We start from the raw sequence: 24,653 nt of genomic DNA, 5'->3' as shown, positions 1-24,653 counted from the left end.
GGGACTTTTGACATGGTTGTATTCCTTAAATCCACGAGAGCTGAGGGCAGGCCAGGGGATGTGCTGTGGAGCTGTGTGGGTTCTCCTGCACCACAACCCAGGGAATCCCAGATCCCACCTGGCTGGAAATAAAATTGTTTCCTGCTCTTCCCTTTGCCAGGGCTGAAGATGACGGGAGTGGAGTGTGTGGAGGGAATGGCCTCGGGGCTCTACGAGGAGCTCTTTGCTGCTGTGGTCTCGCTCATCAACAGGTACCAAGGAGCTGCTGGGAGCTGGGGCTGGGGGTGGCAGCCCCTTCCCCAGGGGCAAGGAGCATGTGGCTGATTCCTGCTGTAAAAACAGGCAGCTGTGTGAAAATCCATACGTGGGAGTGGCGCTGGTATTGTAGAATGGAGGGAGCCCCTAGTGCAGGGAATGTTTGACATTTGACTTTGATTGGCATTTGATATTGATTCAGAAGGCTGAACGATTGCTTTATTAAAACGATACCATATTATATTAATATTATAATTATACTAAAATGATACTATATAGGAGTGTGCCCTCTGTGACAAAACTAGCCTTTGTCCCCTCAAAAAGGAAAGAAGACTAGAAGTTTCTCTCTCTCCTTGATTAGGTGAAAAAGCCACCTTATAGGCCTAGGGGACTTCACCTCAAACTTAAAAATAGCTAATTAGACAAGAGCCAAAAAGCCCCACCTAAGCAATTTACTAGAAAAAGAAGTGAACAAAGAAACTAATTGCTTTTGTAAGGTGTTTTACCAAGAGCAAGAACCTCTTGCACCTGGCCCAGTTTTTCTCTGTTTGTTATTTTGCCTTTTATTAAACCTTTTTGTTTCCAACACTGCAACAGAAGCCATCCTGCTGATTTTTATGCCTCCAAAGGTAGCTGAGCTATCTTGAGTGTGTTATAGACCTCCAAAAGCTTAAGACTTAGCTCAAAAAAACTACTATAACAATACTATACTATACTAAAGATATATACTAAAGAAAATCTTGTGACTGTCTCCAGACACTTAGGTACAGGTTTGGCTCAATTGGCTAAGGAAACAAAACAATTTTCACTGGTGTTTAATAAATTAAATTATTTTAGGTAAAGAATTTTCTTAACACATTAGGTAAATAATTTTCTAAACACATTTTCCATGTGTAAAAATAATGGGAGTAGAGAATAGAGAGAAGAATTGGTTTTTTTTTTTTTCTTCTCTCTGTGCTTCTCCAGAAAAAAATCTTTGGGAAGTTGTCTGCGCCGCTCTCTGAAGAGAGCTGAGGCTGCAGTGTTGGCACTGGGGACTGCAGTGGCTCCTGTAGCACTGTGAGGGCTCAGCTGGCACCACTCTGCTGCCATTTGTGGGTAAATCCTGGTGCTGTGTGTGGCTCTCCCCAGGTCCTTCTCCTCCCAGCACCTCTCCATGGGCTCCATTTCCATCGTGGACACCCCTGGCTTCCAGAGCCCGCGGCAGCAGCGGCGCGAGCGAGCGGCCACCTTCGAGGAGCTGTGCCACAACTACGTCCAGGAGAGGCTGCAGGGGCTCTTCTATGAGAAAACCTTCCTGAGGGAGATAGAGAGGTACAGAGAGGTGAGGAGCAGGGCTTGGGAGCAGCTCCTGGGAGCTGCCTTTGTGCCCTGGGGTCCCCATGTCCTGCTGTGGTGTGAGTGAATAACTTGGGGGCTTTGCTGGGAGGGCTGCAGCAGGGCTGTGGGAGCCTCTCTCCCCACCCCCCGCCCCAATTCTGAACCCTCTTGGCTATTTCTGCTCTCTTGGCATCTTTGTGGAAGCTGCCATGGCAGGGTTGTTGGGATGAGATGATTTTTCCCAACTCAAACCATTTTGGAATTCTATTATACGCTCGCTGCAGCTCAGCAGACTTTGTGCCTTCTGTTGGCGCAGCTGACTTTTTCCTCAGGTGATGAATAATAGAGGATAGAAAGGAAAATGATAAATTATTGCAGAAATAAGCTGCTGAGAAACCTACAGGCAGAGATGAACTTATTATAGGCTTGAAGGAGTTACCGTAATGCCTCCAGCCCTGGGAAAGGAGCTGAATTCCTATGGTTTAACACAGACATCAATGAGTGAGGATAGATGTGCCCTTCCCTGGTGGTGAAGACTTCCAGATGCCACCCCATGACTGAAACAAGCTTTTAAATGATGTTTTCCAGGAAAATGTTGAGGTGTCTTTTGATCTTCCAGAGCGCTCTCCGCTGGCCACGCTGTCCATCATCGACCTGAGCTGCTCCCAGGTACCCTGTCCCCTCTGCATCCTGCAGTGAGGGCTCCAGAGGCAGGGTGGGAGCATCCCAGAGCAGCCTGAGGTGTTGCAGGGAGAGGGGGGCACAGCATTCAGCAGGAGTTTTTGCTTTTTAAACTATAAACTATAGTTTAAAAACTATAAACTATAAACACCCTCCCTGACCGAGCTCTGTGCTCCGTCACCCCTTCCATCCTGGTGTGATGGGACACTGCTGAGGGTGATGTGCAGAGCTGGATCAGGTTGGGGAGGGTCTGCTCTGGGCTGGGGGCACAGCTGGGTGGTGAGAGCAGGCTGTGGTGGAGGCCAGAGCCCCCCGTGTCCCTCGGTATTGGAATTAAATACCAATATTGCCAGATGGAACGTGCCTGGGCTCGTCTGGCCCTTGCTGCTTGACCAAGGTGGCAACTGTGGTGTTTTCACCTCAGAGACACCTTTGGCTGGCTGGATGTTGCAGCTGGGTGCTTGGGATGAATCCAGGCATGCAGGAGCTCAGGTTTACCTCTGGTGGAGAAGCTTCAAGGCAAGGTGAAGGAAAGGAGTTGGTTCTGATGGAGGGTTTGGATCCAGAGCTTTATTCTGGCCCACAGGCCTCTGAATGCAGCACCAGCTCCAACAGAACTCCTGAACCAAATTGTTGCTGTTCCTTTTAACCCCAGGGAAATGGGGAGGGAAGTGGTAGGGATCTCACCAACCAGGTACAGGAGGGGAGGAAATCTCAGGGGACAAATGACGCCTGGATGGCCCAATGTCCCCAGGGCTGAGAGGCATCTTTTGAACTTTGCCAATCACACCATGCCCTTCTGAATGCCAAGATTGACAGAAAGCACCCAGCAGGGGCAAGGGAGGGGGAAAGGAGAGGTGATGGACACACCTGGGGAAGGACTGGGGTAACTGAGACAGGCTCTCACATCCCATCCCAACACCTGGGCAGCCGCAGGTGCTCAAGGGCAGCACTGGGGATGCTTGCCGGGGGCTGCTGTGGATCCTGGATGAGGAGGTGCTGGTGCCAGGCTCTGGGGATGGCACTGCCTTTGAGCGCCTCTGCTCCTACTTCGCCACCAAGGCGTCCCACCAGGACGGTGAGTTGGGCTCGGCTCGGCTGCCCAGCCTCTGGCATCGCTGGGTTTGGGATTTTGGGGAGATGTGGGTGATTTAACCCCTCTGTGGGTTTTTCTGTGGGTTGCTGTCACTGCCACAGGTGAGGGGCACCTGCGCAGGTGTGAGCAGATGCTGCACTTCGAGATCTGCCACCAGCTGGGCACGGCCCCCGTGCGCTACGACCTCACGGGCTGGGTCAGCAAGGCCAAGTTCAACCTGTCGGCCCAGAATGCCATCCAGGTGCTGCAGAACTCCATGGTGTAAGTGCCAGCAGGTGCCACAGTGCCCGTGGGAGGGGGTTGGGGGTGTCCCTGCCCTGAGTTCAAACCTGCCCCAGCTCTGGAGACAGAGGGTGGAACATGTGAATAGCAGGGAATGGTTCCCACTGCCAGAGGGCAGAGTTAGGTGGGATACTGGGGAGAATTTCCTGGCTGTGAGGGTAGTAAAGCCCTGTTCCATCTCTGGAAGTGTCCCAGGCCAGGTTGGAAGGGCTTGGAGCAACCTGGGCTAGTGGAAGGTGTCTCTGCACAAGTCAGAGCTGTGGGGCTTCCCCAGCAGCTGCCCAGGTTTTCCCTCTGCTTTGAGCAGCCTTGCGAACGAAATTGGAATTGAAAGGGAACTGAAGTGCTGCAGGTGTCTGTGCACACAGGGGGATTTTAACCTTCTGCTTGCATGCTCCTGGCTCATTTGCTTTGGGCTTCAACCCAGGGAAGCTGTAACAGAGCAGAGAACACCTCCATGCTCCAGCCAGGGAGGATGGAGAGGGTGTGGGTGTCCCATCACCCTATTCCACACCTCAGAGCAGCACTGTGACCGTGTTCACAGGGCTCTCAGGTTGAGGGAAGAGATGAGGATCTGACTCCATGTTTCAGAAGGCTTGATTTATTATTTTATTATATATATTACATTAAAACTATACTAAAAGAATAGAAGAAAGGATTTCTTCAGAAGGCTAGCTAAGAATAGAATAGGAAAGAATGATAACAAAGGCTTGTGGCTCGGACAGAGTCCCAGACAGAGCTGGACTGTGATTGGCCATTAATTAGAAACAACCAACATGGGCCAATCACAGATGCACCTGTTGCACTCCACAGCAGCAGATAACCATTGTTTACATTTTGTTCCTGAGGCCTCCCAGCTTCTCAGGAAGAAAAATCCTAAGGAAAGGCTTTTCCATAAAACATGTCTGCGGCACAGCACCAATTTTGGAATGTGGGGCGCTGGGTGCTGCATCCCAGTGGAAGAAGTCGGGATGCCGACCAGGGCTCCGTGTGTGTCTGTGTGTGTGTGTCTGTGTGTGTGTGTGTCTGTGTGTGTGTGTGTCTGTGTGTGTGTGTGTGTGTCTGTGTGTGTGTCTGCGTGTTCATCCCGCAGATCCGCCGTGCGGGAGCTGGTGCGGGCTCGGGCGGAGGCTCCGCTGTGCTGCCCTGCCCTGGCCGGGCTGGAGGGGCGCTCCCAGGCCAACCTGCACCGCAACGCCTGCCTGAGGAAAACCTTCTCCAGCAGCTTGGCCGCCGTGAGGAAGAGGTCGGTGTGCGCGCAGATCAAGCTGCAGGCGGTGAGTGGCGGTGGGTGCGGGATGGAGGGGTGGTGGCACACGGCGTGGGGGTACCCGGGGGGGTTTTGGCTTGGATACGGTCACTTACAGGGGTGTCTGCACTCCCAGCAGGGAGATCCTGCCTGCTCCTATTGGGGATGTGACCACTGTGGGTGCCGGGCTGCTGGCACTCAGGGAGAGCCCCCCGGGCAGAGAGATCAGGCACTTATGGCACACAGATCGTGCACAGATCTCGCACAATTTACACACAGATCTCACACAGATTGTGCACAGGTTATACACAGATCACAGATTTTACACAGATCTCAGATCACACACAGATCTCACACAGTTTGCACACAGATGTCGCACAGATCTCACACACATCTCAAATCATGCAGAGATCTCACGCAGATCTCACACTGATCTCACACAGATCTCACACGGATCTCAGATCACACGCAGTTTACACACAGCTCACACACAGATGTCACACAGGCCTCACACAGATCTCACACAAATCATGCAGGGATCTCAGATCGTGCATAGGTCTCACACAGACCACAGATAATTAGACACAGACCTCACACAGATCACAGACAGATCTCACAAAGATCACACAAAGTTTACACACATTTCCTTCAGAAATTGCCCATTCAGAAATTCTCCTCCATTTTTATCCCTGCTTTTTGCAGGGGTTCTGAGCCCCTCTCCTGCCTGAGCTCTGTGGCTGCAGCTCCAGTGGAGCTCCCCTTGGAGCATCAGATCGTGCACGGATCACACGCAGATCACACGCAGATCTCACGCAGATCACACACAGTTTACACACAGATCTCAGATGTCACACAGATCTCAGATCACACACAGATTACAGGAGCACTTCGCTGCTTTAATCCTCTTAAGTGCTCAGACAGTAGCCAGCCCTGGGCGCTGGGCAGTGCCAGGCTCCTGCTGCTCTAACCCCTCGTTCAGTGGCCAAACTCTCTCAGGAGCTGAGGCTCAGACTCTGCTAAGTACCTGGCCAGCCCCTTTTGGGGTCGTGGCTGTCCCTGCCAAACCCCCTGCCCAGCATCCCTCATCCACACTGGTTTTTAATCCTCCCAATCCAAACCATTCCACGATTCTACAAATCCTGGTACATTTTATGGCCATCACCTGAACATGTGGCGCACCAGGAGGAAGGGTCCTGCTCACCACCCGTGTTCACCCTCTGACTGAGGCTGCTCCCAACGCAGAGCTGGCCCCTGCACCTGCACAGGGAGCCTTTCCCACTGCCAGCACGTGCTGTCCCTTTGTCCCCTCCATCCCCACTGACTCTGCCCCCCTGCAGGATGCCCTCACCAACCTCCTCCGGCGCTCCCAGCTGCACTTTGTGCACTGCCTGCTCCCGGGGGTGGGCGGGGAAGGGCCGGTGCCTCGGCCCCCAGCGCCGCCAGATGCAGCCCCACAGCTGGACGTGGTGGCCCTGAGGACACAGCTGGAGGGGACCCAGCTCCTGGATGCCCTGCGCCTGCACCGTGTCGGTACGTCCAGGTCATGGCCTGTGCCCGTCCCACATGCAGCTCCCTGCCCCTGCTCAGCCTTTGCTCATCACCTGCTTCTCACCAGCAGGCGAGGAGTCCTCCCTTCCTTGAGAAATTCCCCTTTCAGAAATTCCCCTCCGTTTCCATCCCTGCTTTTTGCAGGGGTTCTGAGCCCCTCTCCTGCCTGAGCTCTGTGGCTGCAGCTCCAGTGGAGCATCAGGCTGGACCTGCACTGCCCACATCCCATGCCATGGGGACAGGGAGCAGTTCAGGAGGCCCAGGGGCATGTCCTGTGTCACACAAGGTGCTGGGGTGGCATCTGGCCACCTCAAACTCATCTCAGTGCCATCTCCCTGCCCTGACTATGGGGTTTTCCTCTCTCATGGCAGCTACCCATGTCCCCTCAACCTTTTGTGCCCTTTGATGTGCACTGGATGTCCCAGCAGGTCCCTCCCCAGTGTGCCAGTGCCAATGGGTATGATGCAAGCCCCCAAAAGCCCCGTGTGCCTCCAGGGCATTCAGATTATGCCCTGGGCATGGTGCGGCCCCCTGTGTGCCCCCAGGCTATTCAGATCACGCCCTGGGTGTGGTGCAGCCCCCAGGGTATTGGGATCATGCCCTGGGTGTGGCACAGCCCCCAACAGCCCCCGTGTGCCCCCAGGCTATTCAGATCATGCCCTGAGTGTGGTGGAAGCCCCCAACAGCCCCCGTGTGCCCCCAGGGTATTGGGATCATGCCCTGGGTGTGGCACAGCCCCCAACAGCCCCCGTGTGCCCCCAGGCTATTCGGACCGGCTGCTCCTCACCCAGTTCCGCAGGCGCTTCCAGGTGCTGGCTCCCGAGGTGATGAAGAAGCACAACTCTGCCTATGAGGTGCCAGATGAGAGCAAGGTGTGTGCTGGGCTGGGGGGGGGCACGGGCTGAGACCCCCAGTGGGGCTGTGGTGATGCCAGAGCTGGGAGGAGGATGTGGGCATTGCTGTGGCCCAGTCCCTCTCCTTGGCTCCCCAAAAACCCGAGGGCAAGCCAGGAAACATTCCCAGAAACTCAAGAAAGCAGGGACTGTGGAATCTTTCGAGCACTGGGCATCATCCGCATCACCTGGGGTGACACCTCACCTCACCCTGTGATGCTGAAAGCCAAAAGAGCACAGGAGGGAATCTGGACACCTGCCAGTTTTATTTGTTTCCGAGTAAATTTGTAGCAAAACCAGCACAAAGCCATGCTTGGAATAAGGCTGTGGATGAGCCACCAAGAGCTGAGAGGAGCTGAATTAAAGCTGGGCGCGTGCTGTGTTGTGCAAACTGCAGCCAGCATGTGCAAAGGCAGTTAAGACCTCGGGATTTAATAAGACAAGTCTGACAATTGGGAAAGGTCAATATCGCCATGAAATGCTGTCGGAGGCAGAGGGTGCCTTGTCAGCAGCGTGTAAGCAGGGGATTTGGAAAATCCCATCCTCCCCGGAGCTCGCTGCCACCAGGGTTTGTCAGCTGGGAAATGCTGCCTGGGACACAGCATGAACCTGGCTGCTGGAGCAGGAGGGAGGCTCAGCTGTGAGGGGACAGCAAGAGCTGTGTTTGTGCTGGGCTGGGACTGTCCTGCACAGCCCTGCACCTCTCCTGGTCCCATCAGTGCCACCAGAACAGGCACAGCCACAGCTCTGCTGGTTCCTCACCACGGTGGTTGTGCTCTGTGATCCGCATCTCATTCCCTGCTGTGCTCCATGCCCTCCTTGCACGGCTGCTGGTGAGGCCAGGGGTGCGATCCTGCCGCTCCTGGGTCCGTGGTGGAGTATTCCTTCTGTGGGTTTGTCCTTCAGGGAGGAGGTGAGATGATGTTGTGTGGAGTGAGGTGTTAGCAGAGGATTTTTGTTACTATTTCTGCAGCCCTGGGGCTTTCAAACCATCCATCCATCCATCCATCCATCCATCCATCCATCCATCCATCCATCCATCCATCCATCCATCCATCCATCCATCCATCCATCCATCCATCCATCCATCGTGGCTGCCCCGATGGAGTGGCTGGTGTTGCTGCTGTTTTGTTCATGTTCGGGTCCAAAGCTTGGAGTAATTGAGTTCAGGCTTCTCCTTGGGGTAATCTGCTTGAATCCTCCAGGAGTTCGGTGCTGTGGGCTCAGGGGAGAGCTCACCCCTGTTTTTGGCTCCATGGGACGAGCTGCTGGCGAGGTGGGCAGGAGGGGAGCACTGAGTGCTCTGACACAGGCACTGTCCCCTGTGTCACCTCCTGCCCGTGCACCAAGGCTCTGCCAGAACAGGGATGGCAGCAAAAGGAGGAAAATCTCACCTGCAGCTGCAGAACTCTGCTCCCCATCCTGCTGAAAACCTCAGGGGGAGGAACGTCCTTGCACTGGGACTGGGTTTTGCAAGGGGAGGAGGAAAGGAGGGCAGGGCTGGATGAACCCTCACTGGGTGCCCACGAGGGCTGGGGCTCTCTGCACCCCGTTTCAGCAGCCCCCAGCAGGGTGTGGGTGTTCCCTCAGCAGTCCCATGATCTGTCCCTTCTGTGCAGGCCATCGAGGAGCTGTTCCAGGCGCTGGATCTGGAGAAGAAGAGCGTTGCCATAGGACGCACCCAGGTACCAGACTGTGCCCTGCCTCCCCATTGCTCTGTGTGTGTGGGCACAGCCCCATGCCAGGCTCCCCAGCAGCCCAAAGCTCCCCAAATTGGTGACAAAGGCTCTCATCCACTGCTGCACGTGGCACCAGGTGGGCTGGGAAACCGAGACTCGCTAAATATCAGAGCAAAACCTCGTAATTCTCATCTGAAAGCAGAACCCAGGGTAAATCCTGTACCTAATTACCAAAACCCAGCCAGCCCCTGATGGTATTTAAGTCCCTAATTACCATTGATGTCTCCTGGGAGTGAAGGCGGCTTGGGCAGCTCGTGGGGTTTGCTGCAGAGCAGGAACTGTCACAGCAACCACATTTGAGCTTCAGTGCGATGATCTGAAAGAAAAATTAATTTCACGTGCGCGCTTGCCTTCAGCTGTGGAGTTTGTAAAGAAAGAATTCACGGAACGGTTCCGTGGAGCAAAATGACTTTCTTTTTATCCTGCACTGTGCAGTTTGTAATTATCTCCTCTCTGGAAGCCTCGTTCTTAATCAATAGCACGGTGGCAGCCCCGGTCACATTTCGTTAGGGCCGGGTTCGCTTTGCTGTCGCTTTGAGCATTGATTTTGTACCAGCTGTGAAACTCGCAGGGCTGGGGAGTTAATTCAGACATTAACGAGGCAATGGAATGGGTGGTGGAGCAATCATGGCATCGGCGCATGAGAGAGCCGCTTTCCTTGGGGTTGTGCTGTGATTCAATTTGGTTAAAATGCAGCTCTCTCAGCACAGCCCTGGCCTTGCCCGGGTCACTCAGAGTTATTAAAGCTGGGCTTTGCAAATCCAATCCTGGATTCCAGGAGCTTCTCCCAGCAGTGACCCAGAGACACTTCAGACACTCGGAGATCAATACTGGCTTGGGTTTGACGGCATCAGCAAATCTCTGTAATTTCTGAGGCGTTTTTGACCAGTTCAGAGAAAGAAAACAATCTGGTTTATTTTGGTTTTGCTATTGTAACACATCATTGCTGTTACCCGTGTGTATCTGTGTGTCACCTGTTAGAATCCTCTGTCAGTGGAGGTATCCATCCCATCCCATCCCATCCCATCCCATCCCATCCCATCCCATCCCATCCCATCCCATCCCATCCCATCCCATCCCATCCCATCCCATCCCATCCCATCCCTCCATCCCCACAGTGGAGGGGAACAGGCAGCATCCCACAGGAAAAGTTTTGAGAAATTGCGCCTTGTGATGGTCGATGCCTCTCTCAAGGAGGAGGGAGAGTTTCCAGCCCTGACCTGGGCTGTGTCACCCGTTCCTTGCTGCCAGGTGTTCCTGAAGCCGGGGGTGATCTCCAGGCTGGAGAAGCAGCGGGACAAGCTGATAGCCCAGAAGATGACTCTGCTCCAGGCTGCCTGCAAGGGCTTCCTCAGCCGCCAGAAGTTCAAGAGACTGAAGGTACCCTTCCTGTGGGCTGGGGACACCTGAGCCCACACCTGGGATATGGCACCCAAATAACAGCTCTTTGAGCTCCTTGAGGCTTTCCCTTGCAGCCATGAGAAACTGTGCTGCCATCCCTGAGCTCGTCTGCCCCTTTCCCTGTCCAGCCTGGTGTCCCTGCCATCCCTGAGCTCCTCTGCCACCTTTCCCTGTCCAGCCTGGTGTCCCTGCCATCCCTGAGCTCCTCTGCCCCTTTCCCTGTCCAGCCTGGTGTCCCTGCCATCCCTGAGCTCCTCTGCCACCTTTCCCTGTCCAGCCTGGTGTCCCAGCCCGGTGCTCCCTGGCTGGGTGGAGGTCACCCCTGCTGTGTCCCCACAGATCCAGCGCCTGGCCATCCGCTGCATCCAGAAGAACCTGCAGGTGTTCCAGGCAGTCAGGCACTGGCCCTGGTGGCAGCTGCTGGGCCACCTGAGGCCCCTGCTCAGTGTGAACCTCGCTGAGGAGCAGCTCCGTGCCAAGGAGGTGAGTGCCAAGGGCTGGGATGGGACAGGACAGGACAATGTCACTCTAGGACACGAAATGAGATGACACACATGCTGGAATCTCCAAGGTAAAAAGAAGGGAAGTTTAGTTTCTGACTCCAATGTTTATAGACTTTCCAAAAGTTTATAGATTTTCCAAAAACTATTGACAGTGGATTGGAGGATGACAGTGCCACCTCTCCAATGACACTGGACAAACCAACAGTCCATCAAATCTCTCCTCCTCCAGAAAAGAATGAAAAACAATAATTCATTAGAGAAAAGCGCGTGCAAATGTTCATTACAAGAATGTAAACGTCAGAAGGCTTAGAAGAACGGGGAGACAGGACAGGGTGCTTTAGGGGCTCTGCCTGGTGGATTGCTCAAGCTGGAAGTCACTTCTGCCCAGCAAAGATGTTTTTCCTACCATCCAGAAGTTGCCATCAGTTCTTAGCCTAGTGTCACGCATTCTGCAGGGCTGTGGAGGGAGGAGTGACTTCTTGCTTAGAGGGACAGTAGCAAACACACCATGTTCCCATGGCCAAACCCCACCCCAGGGATCCCCCACTGCCCTCCTTGTGCCCTCTGCAAGCTCCAGGGGCTGTGCCAGAGCCAAACTCCTGGAGATGGGCTTGTCATCCTTTGGGGTGCTGAGATGAGCATTCAAACACCCCTGTGACAGAGGGGACTCCACTCTGTGCTGTCCCCACTGCTGTGCTGGCATCCACCTGTGTTGCCCTGGGTGATGGGAGATGCTAATGGACATTTTTTGCTCCTTTCACCCCTCTGCACCCTCTGAGACCTGTGCTAAATTCCCATCTTCCCTGGAGTCCCTCTCCTCCTCTTGCCTTAGCAAGGTTTTAACAAGATGTTTTCAGGCTGGCTCAGATGAAACAAAAGCTGCCCAAGCCTCTGTTTTTGTCTCCAAACCCACCTGGGATCCATCAGGCCCCATCATCTGTTAACCTCTGTTTTTATCACCACTCTGCACGCTTGGTGTTGGACATCAAAGCAGGACAAGGCTGCATGGAGCAGCTCCTGCAGCCTGGGAAGGAATCACAGCCAACACCGTGCCTTTGCACCGTGCTCTGATACCTGCCAGGGCCCTGGGACACTCCCTGGGCACGATCCAGGCCCCTGGCCGTTCATGCCCGGCTTTTTAGGCTTGCTGCTCTCTCATAAAACATGCCCCACACACAGCAAAGCTGACATTCCCTCCGATGGAATTCATGTCAGGGAGCTGTAGTCCCGGCAATTTGCAGTGAGCAGCCTTCAAAGTTGCCTGGTAAATTTTATTAATAAGGCAGCTATGTCTCTTCCACTTATTTTGAGGAGAAAACAAGGTTTTCATAAATAAACCGAGGATGCTGGAACTCTCTCTCTATGTGTGTGTGTGTTTTTTTTCCAATCTTCCCTAGGAGGAGCTGGCGGCGCTGAGAAGGAAGCTGGAAAAATCCGAGCAGGCGTGCAGCGAGCTCAGACAGACTACAGAGAGCTTGGAGAGCAAGGTAAAGACCCCAAAATGTCTGATACAGACCCCAAAAAGCCTGATACAGACCCCAAAAAGCCTGATACAGACCCCCAAACCTCTGCCACAGCCCTGTTTGGCCAGGTTGGGATGGGAGCTGGTGGGGATGAGCAGGACCAGCAGTTCCAGCAGAGCAGGAGAAGCTGCCAGGAATGGTCCCCTGGACAGGATTCTGCAGTGTCCAGCTGCAGAATTCCAGGCTGGTGTCGCTCCAGGCTGCCCAGAGAATCTGTGGCTGCCCCTGAAAATATCCAAGGCCAGGTTGGATGGGGCTGGGAGCAACCTGGGCTAGTGCAAGGTGTCCCTTAAAGCCCTGGATGGGTTTTAAGGTCCTTTCCAGCCCAAACCATTCTGGGATTCCGTGTTCCCAGCTGGCTGCTGGTCCTCTGTGGGCTCTGCTCTCGGAGGCACAGCTCCTTGTGATTGTGCCTGGGATTTTGCCAAGCATCACGAGGAGAAGGAGCTCCCAAGGTTTCTATAAATACCCTGGGTTTTCCCAGCTCCCTTGGCTGCAGCAGGGCTGGGCTGGGTCTAGGCTGCAGCCAACAGCCCCCCAGGCCAGGACCCTCCTCATCCCTGGGGAAAGGGTAAGGATGGTTTAGTTTAAGCTCTTCGGGAATGCTGAGTGAGGCAGCTGCCTCAGGGCAGACCTAGGACAACACCAGGGAGGGAAATCCTACTGGGATTTGCTTACTGGGTTAAGCTTGTGGGACTCCCTGAGGAGCCTGCACAATGTGAGGTGCCTTAAAATGCTGTCAGACCCAGGAGCGTTGGAATGCTGTGTTTTGCTGTGGCTCTGCCTCGCTGGTCTGGCTGAGCAGCAAGGACCGTGTGCCCGTCCGCTCTGCGGAAAACGGAATTGATTTTCTGGATTAACAATTCTCCCCTTCTGCTCCTGGTTTCAAAGGAGATGTGATGCAATAAAGTAGGACAATGGAGAGCTGTGATGAGCCCTGCAGTGCAGGCAGTGTGGCACGGGCAGGAGCCTGGGCTCCCACTGGTGACACTGGGCAGGGACACTGTGCACTCCTGAGAGCAGGCAGAGCTGTCAGGATGGCTGTGGCGTGGCAGAACCCCCCAGCCATGCCCAGACTGCCCCCTGACATCATCCAGGGGGGCTATTTACAAACACAAATGAGACAGGACTGCTGTACAATGCGCCTTGAGCTGTTTTATTTTTCAGCATCAGTCTCATTACATGGTTATGACAATGGGAAGATGCTAGCAGCTCACAATCTAGGCAGCAGGCCAAAAAACTTAATGTTACAACTTAGTTCACAAGCTTCTTGACCAATCACACAAAGCAAAAGCATATTGACAGTAGCTCTATCCAATCACCATAAGCACACGTGATTAAAACAACGCTTGCTTGCTTTAAAGCAATGATAAAAAAGCAATGCTTTCTTACTTTGAATAAAAATACCTACTTGTAAGCCTTAAAACACAACGCACAGAGCTCCATTATTAAGCTTTAACCTTCCTAATATCTTGCTAGATAAACTTTCTGCAGCTTAGAGAGCTATTCACACAAGCGTTAATACACAGATCATTGTTCTATTTGCCTTTGCTTTTTCTGCAGTTCAAATAATTTTTACGCTGACCTATCTCACAGCTGCTGCTTTAGCTCTGCTGCACGTGAAGCCTGCCTTTTGCAGCTTTCCCCAAAAACCCTCTAATTTTGTGGGTTCCCACACCCCCCCTGCTCCCCCAGATCATCGACCTGACCACGGAGCTGTCGGACGAGCGCTACAAGGGCGATGTCACCTGCCAGGCCCTGGACGGGGAGCGGGCGGAGCGGCTGCGGGGCACCCGCGAGCTGCAGGAGCTGCAGGTACCGCGGCCCCGAGCCCCTGTGTGGTGACAGTGACCTGCCATCCCCCTGACAGAGCCCCTCCTGAGTGCCCCGGGGCCGGGTAGAGCTGCTCCCTTGCTCCCTTCCCCAGAGCAAGCACGACCAAGTGCAGAAGAAGCTGGAGTCGGTGGAGAAGCAGCTGGAGGAGGCGCAGCAGCTGGTGCAGCTGCGTGAGATGAAGATCAGCGGCTCTGGAGGAGGTAGGGATGTCCCTCTGGAAGCAGTGCATGCTCTGGGCATCCAGCCTGACCTGGAGAAGAGGGCAGAGGTTTGTTCCCCCCAGTCAGTGCCACTCTGCAGCCCCTGGTCACTCCAGAGTGTTCTGTCACCCTGCATTGCTCATCCAGCGGGAGCTGCAGTGACAGCTTGGGGACACAGCTTGGGAGGAGGTAGGGATGTCCCTCCAGAGGCAGTGCATGCTCTGGGCATCCAGCCTGACCTGTAGGGCCACAGAGAAATGGGCAGAGGTTTTCCCCGCCCAGTCAGTGCCACTCTGCAGCCCCTGGGCCTCTCCAGAGCGTTCTGTCACCCTGCAGTGCTCATCCAGTGGGAGCTGGCAGGGACAGCTTGGGGACACGGCTCTGGCTCTGGCATGGGGCTGGTGTGCGGTGCCCCGGGGTGCTGCTGGCACTGCTGGGATGGGATGGGGTGGGATGGGCACACAAGCCGTGCCGAGGCAGGGCACATGCTCTGTGCAAGTGGGGCACACAAAGCAGCTCCGTGCCCCATAAGCTCTGTGCTGGTGTCAATCCCTTGTGCGTCCCCTCCCCTGCCCCCAGCAGGGCCGCAGGGGCTGCTCAGGCCCCCAGCACCCACCCTGGGTGTCTCTCGTTGGCAGAGGACGAGTGGCAGGTGAGGTTTGACTGCGCCCAGACCGAGATCGTTTTCCTGCGGAAGCGGCTGGCGCAGCTGGAGGAGCGGCTGGAGGCAGAGCTGGGCACCAGGACAGGGCTGGAGCAAAAGGCAAGTGCTGCCAGCCCAGGAGGGCACAGGGACACCCTAGAGATATCCCTCCCCTGCTCCCAGAAGCTTTGCAGGGCTGAGGCTCAGCATTGCACCTGCTTCTTGTTGCTGCTCCCACTGACCACAAAATCCAGATATTTTCTGCAGCTTTGATCCCCAGAAATCACGTTAACGTTGCAAAATTCCACCTTGGTCAAGTGTGAGCATGGGCAGAGGGTGAGGAGCTGTGGGCAGGGGGTTTTCGGTGGTGGGACTTGGTGCTGCTCAGCTTTAGGAGCTGTACAGGGCTCTGCTCTCCCCATCTGTCACACAAAGAGCTGGCAGCTCCTGAGCTTTGCCCTGAGGAGGGAAAAAGCCAATGTGCTTCCCTGAGCAGTGTCTGGGAGCCAGGTCACACCCCATAAGGATAAAACAAAGAAATAAAGATTTCTCATGGTACATTAAATGGTAATAAGAGAGAAGCTGAGTTTTAGGAGCTTGGGTGAAGCGAAGCAGCCCATTTGCTCGCAGTTAGTTTGGAATTACAGGCTTCATTAATGCAAGATTTTGCTTATTTAAAGTCATTCCTTAACGACTCCATTCCCCGGTGTGGGAGAGCTGAGTGTCTGTCCCAGACACAGTGGGAATCCTTGGGGATTCCAGCGCTTTTTGCAGAGAAATGGGATCAGGCATGGCCCCGGGGCAGCTCTGCTGACTCAGCAGGAAGGGCTGGGATGCTGCAGGCACTGGGAGGGTGCCTGGGGCTGGAGGGGACACAGCACCTCGGCTTGTCCTTGTTTGGTGAAAAATCCCTGGGTGAAGCAGCCCTGGGGAATGCAGTGAGGCTGGGTCCTGGTGGGGATCCTATCCAGGGGGTGTGGGGTGTGTGGGGTTCCTCCTCTGTGGGGTGTGTGTGCTGAGGGGTCCCTCCCGTGTGAACTGAGTGTGCCATGGAGTCTACGGGGTCCCTCTCGTGTGAGGTCCATGTGTTCCTGCTCTGTGGGGTGTGTGTGCTGTGGGGACTATGGGGTTCTTCCTCTGTGGAGTTTTTGGGGTTCCTCCTCTGTGGAGTCTATGGGGTCCCTCTTGTGTGGTGCCCATGTGTCCCTCCTCGATGGGGTGTGTGTGCTGTGGGGTCAGTGGGGTTCCTCCTCTGTGGAGTGTGTGGGGTTCTTCCTCTATGGGGTGAATGGGGTCCAAGGGTCCTTCCTCTGAACTGAGTGTGCCATGGAGTCTATGGGGTCACTTCTGTGTGGGGTCCTTGTGTCCCTCCTCTGTGGGGTCAGTGGGGTTCTTCTTTTGTGGAGTTTGTGGGGTTCCTCTTCTATGGGGTCAGTGGGGTTCCTCCTCTATGGGGTGTGTGGGGTCCAAGGGTCCTTCCTCTGTGAATTGAGTGTGTCATTGAGTCTATGGGGTCCCTCCTGTGTCACGTCCATGTGTCCCTCCTCTGTGGGGTGTGTGGGGCTCCTCCTCTACGGGGTGAGTGGGGTCCAAGGGTCCTTCCTCTGTGAATTGAGTGTGCCGTGGAGTCTATGGGGTCCCCCCCCTGTAGGGTGTTTGTATTGTGGGGTCCTTCCTCTGAATTGAGTGTGCCATGCCGTCCATGTGGTCCCTCCTGTGTGGCAACCATGTGTCCCCCCTCTATGGGCTGCCTGTACCATGGCCTCTACGACATCCCTCCCCCACAGGGCACACCTGTCCATCCTCTATGGGCTCCATGGGGTTGGTGTGTCCCTCCCTGGTGCCACAGCCCCTCTGTGTGCCCCCTGCAGCTGGCTGAGGCACAGGCAGTGTGCCAGGCGGCTCAGGATGGGGCGCAGCGGCTGCGGTGGCGCTGCCAGCGCCTGGCCTGTGGGCTGCCTTTACCATGGGCACTATGGCATCCCTCCTCCACAGGGCACACCTGTCCATCCTCTGTGGGGTGCAGAGGGTTGGTGTGTCCCTCCCTGGTGCCACAGCCCCTCCTGTACCCCCCTGCAGCTGGCTGAGGCACAGGCAGTGTGCCAGGCAGCGCAGGACGGGGCGCTGCGGCGGCGCTGCCAGTGCCTGGCCTGTGGGCTGCCTTTACCATGGGCACTATGACATCCCTCCTCCACGGGGCACACCTGTCCATCCTCTGTGGGGTCCGTGTGTCCCTGCCTGGTGCCACAGCCCTCTGTGTGCCCCTTGCAGCTGGCTGAGGCACAGGCAGCGTGCCAGGCGGCGCGGGACGGGGCGCAGCGGCTGCGGCGGCGCTGCCAACGCCTGGCCTGCGAGCTGGAGGACGCCCGGGTGCTGGCTGAGAGCCAGCAGAGCCGCAGCCACGAGCTGGAGAAGAGGCAGAAGAGGTGAGGGATGGGCAGGGTTTGGGGTGCTGGAGCAAGGAGGCAGGGAATGGGGGGGGTTGGGGTGGGTGAGGAGCTGGGTCATGGATGTGTTTCATGAAAAATCCTCTCGTTAAGATCTTTTGTCCTGAGAAGCCGAGAGGCCTCGGAAATGAAATGTAAAAAATAATTATCTGCTGCTGTGGAATGCAACAGGTCATCTTTGATTGGTCTGGTGTGGTTGTTTTTAATTAACGGCAAATCACAGTCTGGCTGTCTCAGACTCTGGTCAGTCACAAGATTTTGTTATCATTCCATTTCTATTCCTTTCAAGCCTTCTGATGAAATCCTTTTCTCTCTATTCTTTTAGTATAGTTTTAGTATATAATTTTCATATAATATAATATGATATAATATGATATAATATGATATAATATAATATAATATAATATAATATAATATAATATAATATAATATAATATAATATAATATAATATAATATAATATAATATAATATAATATATATAATAAAATAATAAATCAGCCTTCTGAAACATGGGGTCAAGATATCACGTATTTATATATATCATAATATATCAGCGTTCTGAAACATGGAGTCAAGATTCTCATCTTTTCCCTCATCCTGGGACCCCTGCAAACACCACCACAGAGCTGCTGTAAGGGTGGAGCTGATTTTTTTATCTCTTTCAGCTGCTGGGAGTTATTTTTCCATCCCCTTGCTGTGTGACTGACACAGGGTCTGAGCCCAGACTGATTTGGATTTGGACCTTAAAGCTCATCCACTTCCATCCCTATGAAATATTCCCTATGAATATTCTCCTTCCACCACCCCAGACTGCTCCCAGCCCTGTCCAGGGGCGTGCATGGGGTCCGTGTGTCCCTCCTGACCCTGCTGTGCTCCCCTCAGGTTTGACCTGCAGCTGGCCCAGGCCCTGGGGCAGTCTGCCTTCGAGAAGAGCCTCCGTGAGAAGCTGTCCCAGGAGAACACCAGCATCCGCTGGGAGATGGGCAAACTGCAGCAGAGCCTGGAGGTAAGAGGAGACCCCACTTTGCTGTCTTGGAGCCAGTTCTGGGAGCAGCACTGATTACCTTTGTAATTAGAGCAGAGGCAATCAGGAAACTTGATTCCAATTTCTGCCAGCACAGCTCAGTGTGTATTTGAATCTCCTTCCAGAAGGGATGTTGCTATGTATGAGTGGTCCCCACCCCATGATTCAGCTCGTCAGGGCCCCAATTTTCACTGGGGTCACTTGTGCTCGTCCTCACACGCCTACCCCCAGTCCCACCTTGGGGAAGGTGCTGTCTGTGCCCCATGGGATGGTGCTGCACCAAATGCCACCGTGGTGACACTGGCATGGCTGCTGGGGTGGGGAGAACCCCCAGGGCTGCTGCCAGCACCCCCCACCATCAATTTTTGGGGCTGATTTGCTGAACACAGCCTTTCCTCAAAGCCATGAGGTCGCTGGGTGCAAACACGAATTCCAGAGCTGCAGAGGAAGCCTTTGGGCATGTCTGGGTGTGCTTCAAACAGCCCACCCTGTCCCCAGAGTCCTGCATGTCCCTGGGCTGCAGGGACACCCCAGGGCAGTGGGAAGGTGATGATGCCGAATTTTGCCCCAAACAGGCAGAGTGACTGCCTAATCAGACTCAACTTAAGTCAATTAAGCAGGAGGTATTTTTATTAGCGACGCGTCGGAGAAATCACAAAGTGGATTTCTGAGTTCACATAGCAAAAGCAAGCCTTATATACAATTTTGGGTATAGGATTACATCAGATCAGGTACATAATCATGCATATTCATATGGGGCGTGGTGTAGGCGGAGCGTGGGCGGAGCGCAGGTGGAGACATCTCTTTTGGGGAATTTTCAGGTGGTCGTTCCTGTTGCCTTCATCATAGACGGGGTCTTTCCGATGAGTCTTCCTCTTTAAACTTTTGAACTCATTTCCTAATTTGGTCAATTCCCGGTGTGTTTGGCTTAGATCCCGTGGTTTGGCAAAACCCTTAGGATCGTTTCGACATTGCTGGCTCTAAACCTGCTTAGTCCATTAGTTTCTCCTATACCTATCTCTTCCCCTGTCATGATGCTCTACCCCTTATCTAATTTGTTACTCTGTTTTCCTAGTGCTGTGCTTTCTCCGTGTGTTCTAGTGCTAGGCCCCGCTTTACAGGCCTCACATTCCATGTTTTAACCCATTACTTCTAGAAGGCTATCTGCTTTAGGGCTTCAGTGAGGTCGGGACTGAGAGGGAAAGGTGGGCATGGGGGGGTCTCAGTGGGCTGCCCAACCCTGCTGCTGCTCCAGGCATTTGGGGTGATGTTTTTGGGAATGCTGTGGGTTCTGAGAGCGGGGTGTGAGTGTCCAGGCTCTGACCCTGCTCTGGCCAGCACAAGGAGGCCGAGGTGGCCAGGCTGGAGCAGCAGGTGGCTGTGTTGGCCAGCCGAGTGCAGGAGCTCAGCGCCCCCGGGGCCATGGACACGGTGCCTGGGCTCAAGAAGAAGCTCTGGGACCTGGAGGGCAGCGCTGCTGAGCAGAAGAAGGAGCTGGAGAGGCAAACAGCTGCTGTGGAGCACCTGGAGCAGGTAATGTGGGGCTGGGGGAACCAGGGGTGTCTGTCCCTGCTGGGACAGCCCAACACCATCCTCATCCTCTTGGGGCTGTGCATCATCTCTGGGGGTTTCAGCTCCACGAGAGGCTGGAGCTGGAGATGGAGAGGATGAAGCAGATCCACCAGAAGGAGCTGGAGGACAAGGATGAGGAGCTGGAGGACACGCAGAAGTCCTGCCAGAAGAGGGTAGGTTTGATGCTGGGTGGGTTTGATGCTTGGTGCTCCCCAAAACTCCCCATGTCCCCAGGAACCCTTCCAGAGGTGCGTGTTCCTGCTTTCCCACCATCACCTCAGTGTGAGCCCCCATCACAGCTTTGGGGTGCAGATCAGGCTTTGGGTCAGGGCTGAGCCCCAGTCACAGCTTTGGGGTGCAGATCAGGCTTTGGGTCAGGGCTGAGCCCCAGTCACATCCCAGGGGTGCAGATCAGGCTCTGGGTCAGGGCTGAGCCCCAGTCACAGCTTTGGGGTGCAGATCAGGCTTTGGGTCAGGGCTGAGCCCCAGTCACATCCCAGGGGTGCAGATCAGGCTCTGGGTCAGGGCTGAGCCCCAGTCACATCCCAGGGGTGCAGATCAAGCTTTGGGTCAGGGCTGAGCCCCAGTCACATCCCAGGGGTGCAGATCAGGCTCTGGGTCAGGGCTGAGCCCCCTGCCACGCTGGAGGGGCTGTTGGGGACAATGTATGAGAGCCACACATGATGCAGCACATGGACCCACTGCTCCCAGTAACACCAGAGTCACACCAAGGGTACCAGATCCTGAGTTTGATGTTTTTGGGGCTGATTTGCAGAAAACAGCCTTTCCTCAAAGCCATGAAGTTGATGGGTGCAAACACGAATTCCAGAGCTGCAGGGGCAGCCTTTGGGCATGTCTGGGTGTGCTTCAAACAGCCCACCCTGTCCCCAGTGTCCTGCATGTCCCTGGCACTGCTGGGGACAGGAGGTGCTCCAGGGGACATGGCCCATTCCTGGTCCCCAGTGCTGCCTCGGTGCCCACCCTCTCTTGGGGAGTGCCAAACCCCCCCTGTGGCAGTGTCTGTGCCCTGCTGGCCCCTTGAGGGGTGGCCGGGCACTGAGCAGGGCTGGGGTTGTCCCACAGCTGCGGCAGCTGGAGATGCAGCTGGAGCAGGAGCACGAGCAGAGGCAGATGGTGCTGCACGAGAAGCACGACCTGGAAGGGCTCATTGGCACCTTGTGTGAGCAGGTAAGGGGGCAGTGCCCGCCCAGGGGCTGCTCTGTGGGCTGTGCCCTGTGTGACCGTGTTCACAGGGGTTCTTGGAATGGGGGAAGAGATGAGGATCTGACTCCATGGTTTCAGAAGGCTTGGTTTATTATTTTATGGTATATATCACATTATACTAAAAGAACAGAGGAAAGGATTTCCTCAGAAGGCTGGCTAAGAATAGAATAAGAAGGAATGATAACAAAGGTTTGTGGCTCAGACTCTCTGTCCGAGCCATTAATTAGAAACAGTTCTATGACCCGAATCACAGATGCACCTGTTGCATTCCACAGCAGCAGATAATCATTGTTTACATTTTGTTCCTGAGGTCTCTTAGCTTCTCAGGAGGAAAAATCCTGAGGAAAGGATTTTCCATAAAAGATGTCTGTGACAGGGGGGCTCAGGAGGAGAGGCCCCTTCCCCTCCAGGACAGCCCCAGGTGTTGCTCTGGCAGCCCCCAGCCCCCAAGATCAGTCCTGGTGTAAGGGAAAGGGAGATGGGGCCGTGCAGCTGGGATTGCTGTGAGACATAACCACAGTTTGGCAGCAGGTATTAAATCAAATCCTGGCTTTGTCACTTAAAAATCCTGGGCTGCAGTGGTGGGAAGGGGCAGCTGGTTCCAGTCATGGCTCCAAATTTATTCCCTGTGGTTATAAAGAGACCCTGGGCAAGAGGAAAATGATGTGAGCAGTGTTCAGGATCCAGCTGGAGGGATGGCAGAGCAGCAGTGGTGGTGCTGCAAACACCCTGTGGTTAGCAGAGGACAGTTCATTAAAAAAATGGGAAGAAAACAGCTGACCCAGAAAACTAATTAAGGAAATGGAGATGCCAATGATTTCTTGTTCCAGCAAATTCCAGCCAGCTCTAAACCAGGCCACAAGGTCAAATCCACACAGTTGATTTCAGCCAGTGAACAGAAAACAGGAGAAGGAAAGCGGTTTGAAAGGAGAGCCGTGGAAAACAACCTAAATGGAAAATGCTCTTACACCTCAGTGATGCTGAAACCATGTCCCTGTTTATTTGGTGGCTCTCTAATTCCTTTATCCCTGTAACCATGGTTGCTCTCTCCCTCTCTCTGGGGGGGGGGAAACACAGAAGATGGGTTTTTTGAGGTATTCCTTGTGGCTGTGGGGCCAGGCTGTCCTTCTGGACACGGGGGGGATGTCACTCGTGGGGACCAGGGGTGCGCAAATGTTTTCAGAGGAGCATCTCTCTGATGGGGCAAAATATGGAACATCCTGGAGGTGTTCACTCTGGTGTAGCCGACCAAAACACCCTTAAATTGAGCGGGGAACACCTTGGGGTGTGGCGGAAGGTGCTGATGGAGGTTCCAGGGGCCAGCAGGGCTCAGACATCTCCTGTCCCCATCCCAGATCGGCCACCGCGACTTCGACGTGGAGAAGCGGCTGCGGCGGGACCTGCGGAGGAGCCGGGCGCTCCTGGCCGATGCTCAGCTGCTGCTGGCGGCCCCAGCCGGGCCCGGGGGCAGCGCTCCGGAGCTGGAACACCTGCGCAAACAGGTAGGGAGGGAGGGAAGCCGCAGGGAGCATCCCCCGCTGCCCCGCTTAACTGAGCGCTGGCACGCCGCAGAGTCTCCTTGGAAAAGGAGTGCTTACCCTGTAATTAAGGCAACGCTGGTGGAGTGTTTTTTCCCTTTTTTCCTTTTTTTTTCCCTGTTAATTACCTTCTGTTTGGCGTGTTTCTGCGCGTCTCCTACGGCCGGGCTGGGGCGGCGTTGCCATAGGGATGCTGGAAGCGGGAGAGGGATGGGGGGGATTTGAGCTGAGGAGCGGCTCCAGCTCTGTGACAGCTCTGTGCCGCCACACTGGGGACATCCCCGACCCCAGGGTGAGCTCTGAGTCCCCTGCCATGGATAGGGGCACCACGGGGCTGTCCATCCCCTGGTGGGCTGTGTATTCCCAAGTGCCAAGCAGGGGCTCAGCTAAAGCTGCTGACCCTCTGAAACCACTCAGAAATTAATCTGTTCTGCACATTTCACCTGGAAACAAACGAATCTGGAGGCACAAGGAACTCCAGCAACATCCAAGTGTAATTGGGAGGGTCGTTGTGCATAAATAACAGCTGTGAGCAGCAGCTTCTCCCTTCCACCTGTGCTGGGGGAGAAGGGGAAGGTGAGCTGATGGAGCTAGAGGTGTGTCCATGCCCTTACCTGGATGTCCAGGGCAAGAGATGGCAGTGGCTGGGACAAGCCACAGTGGGAATGGCCATTTTTTGCACTCTGCTGTTGTTAAGTATTATTGATCCAGTGCTGTAGTGCTGCGCTTCATTAAATCCCATAATGTTTCCCAAATCCCACTTTAGGATTGGAGAGGTTGCACTGCCCCTGTGTTTTCCCAGTCCCCGGTGGGAAGGAAATGTGGCAGGGCCCTACCTTGGGTCCCTTCCATGTGCTGATCTGAGGGACCTACATGGATGCTGAGGTGTTTCCTCTGCCCATCCCATCATGTCCAGCCCCATCTCCCTGGGGAATAATGCCCAGCTCACCAGGGGAATTAAATCTTTGCTCCAGAGAGTAAAGTCATGGAGAGAGCAGCTGAGGGAGCTGGGAAGGGGCTCAGCCTGGGGAAAAGGAGGCTCAGGTGGGACCTTGTGGCTCTGCACAGCTCCTGACAGGAGGGGACAGCCAGGGGGTGTCAGGCTCTGCTCCCAGGGAACAGGGTCTGGAGAGAGGGAACTGCACCAAACTGTGCCAGGGGAGGGTCAGGTTGGACACCAGGAGGAATTTCCTCATGGAAAGGGTGCTCAGGGACTGGAACTGTCCAGGGAGGTTTGGAGTCCCCATCCCTGGAGGTGTCCAAGGAATTCCTGGATGTGGCACTCAGTGCTCTGGGCTTGGTGACAAGGTGGGGATCAGGCACAGGCTGGATTTGATGACTTTGGAAGTTTTCCCCAGCATTTATGACTCTGGAATTTTGGGATTCTTGCTCCCTGCACACCCCAGTCCTCACAGCAAGGCAGAAGGTCGCTCTCTGTCCCTGTGGTTCTTGTGCTCATCTCCCTTGTGTTTGGAGAAGAGCAAACAGCCTGGATTTTGGGAATGTGGAGTTTTTGCTGTGCCACCAACACTGAGGCTCTGCCTGTGCTTAAAATGCCACATGATTATCCTGTCCTTTAAGCTGAAACAATTTCTAATGGCATTCATGACGACTTTCTCAAAAGCCAATGCATCCTACCAGCAGCCCACGGACCTGCACCAGAAGAAAAACTTTGCTA

General features: G+C 54.6%; 1 protein-coding gene across 1 annotated transcript in view; it reads left to right on the top strand.

Moving 5' to 3' along the window:
- MYO18B (myosin XVIIIB) overlaps nt 1-24,653 on the top strand; it is a 64,926-nt gene that overhangs the window by 18,089 nt on the left and 22,184 nt on the right. Inside the window, exons 15-35 of the mRNA XM_063172951.1 lie at nt 161-251; nt 1,387-1,579; nt 2,164-2,244; nt 3,187-3,334; nt 3,454-3,613; nt 4,728-4,911; nt 6,221-6,413; nt 7,194-7,303; nt 8,944-9,009; nt 10,315-10,443; nt 10,804-10,947; nt 12,365-12,454; nt 14,186-14,305; nt 14,418-14,526; nt 15,165-15,289; nt 17,441-17,595; nt 18,500-18,623; nt 19,980-20,174; nt 20,276-20,386; nt 21,297-21,401; nt 22,793-22,939. Of these exons, the coding sequence (XP_063029021.1) occupies nt 161-251; nt 1,387-1,579; nt 2,164-2,244; nt 3,187-3,334; nt 3,454-3,613; nt 4,728-4,911; nt 6,221-6,413; nt 7,194-7,303; nt 8,944-9,009; nt 10,315-10,443; nt 10,804-10,947; nt 12,365-12,454; nt 14,186-14,305; nt 14,418-14,526; nt 15,165-15,289; nt 17,441-17,595; nt 18,500-18,623; nt 19,980-20,174; nt 20,276-20,386; nt 21,297-21,401; nt 22,793-22,939 (2,780 nt within the window). The remainder of the gene's footprint in view (nt 1-160; nt 252-1,386; nt 1,580-2,163; nt 2,245-3,186; nt 3,335-3,453; nt 3,614-4,727; nt 4,912-6,220; nt 6,414-7,193; nt 7,304-8,943; nt 9,010-10,314; nt 10,444-10,803; nt 10,948-12,364; nt 12,455-14,185; nt 14,306-14,417; nt 14,527-15,164; nt 15,290-17,440; nt 17,596-18,499; nt 18,624-19,979; nt 20,175-20,275; nt 20,387-21,296; nt 21,402-22,792; nt 22,940-24,653) is intronic.

Source organism: Melospiza melodia, chromosome 20 (genome assembly GCF_035770615.1).
Source record: "Melospiza melodia melodia isolate bMelMel2 chromosome 20, bMelMel2.pri, whole genome shotgun sequence".
Lineage (NCBI taxonomy): Eukaryota > Metazoa > Chordata > Aves > Passeriformes > Passerellidae > Melospiza > Melospiza melodia.
The sequence above is the reverse complement of the archived record's forward strand: the minus strand, read 5'-3'. Positions and strand labels throughout refer to the sequence as shown.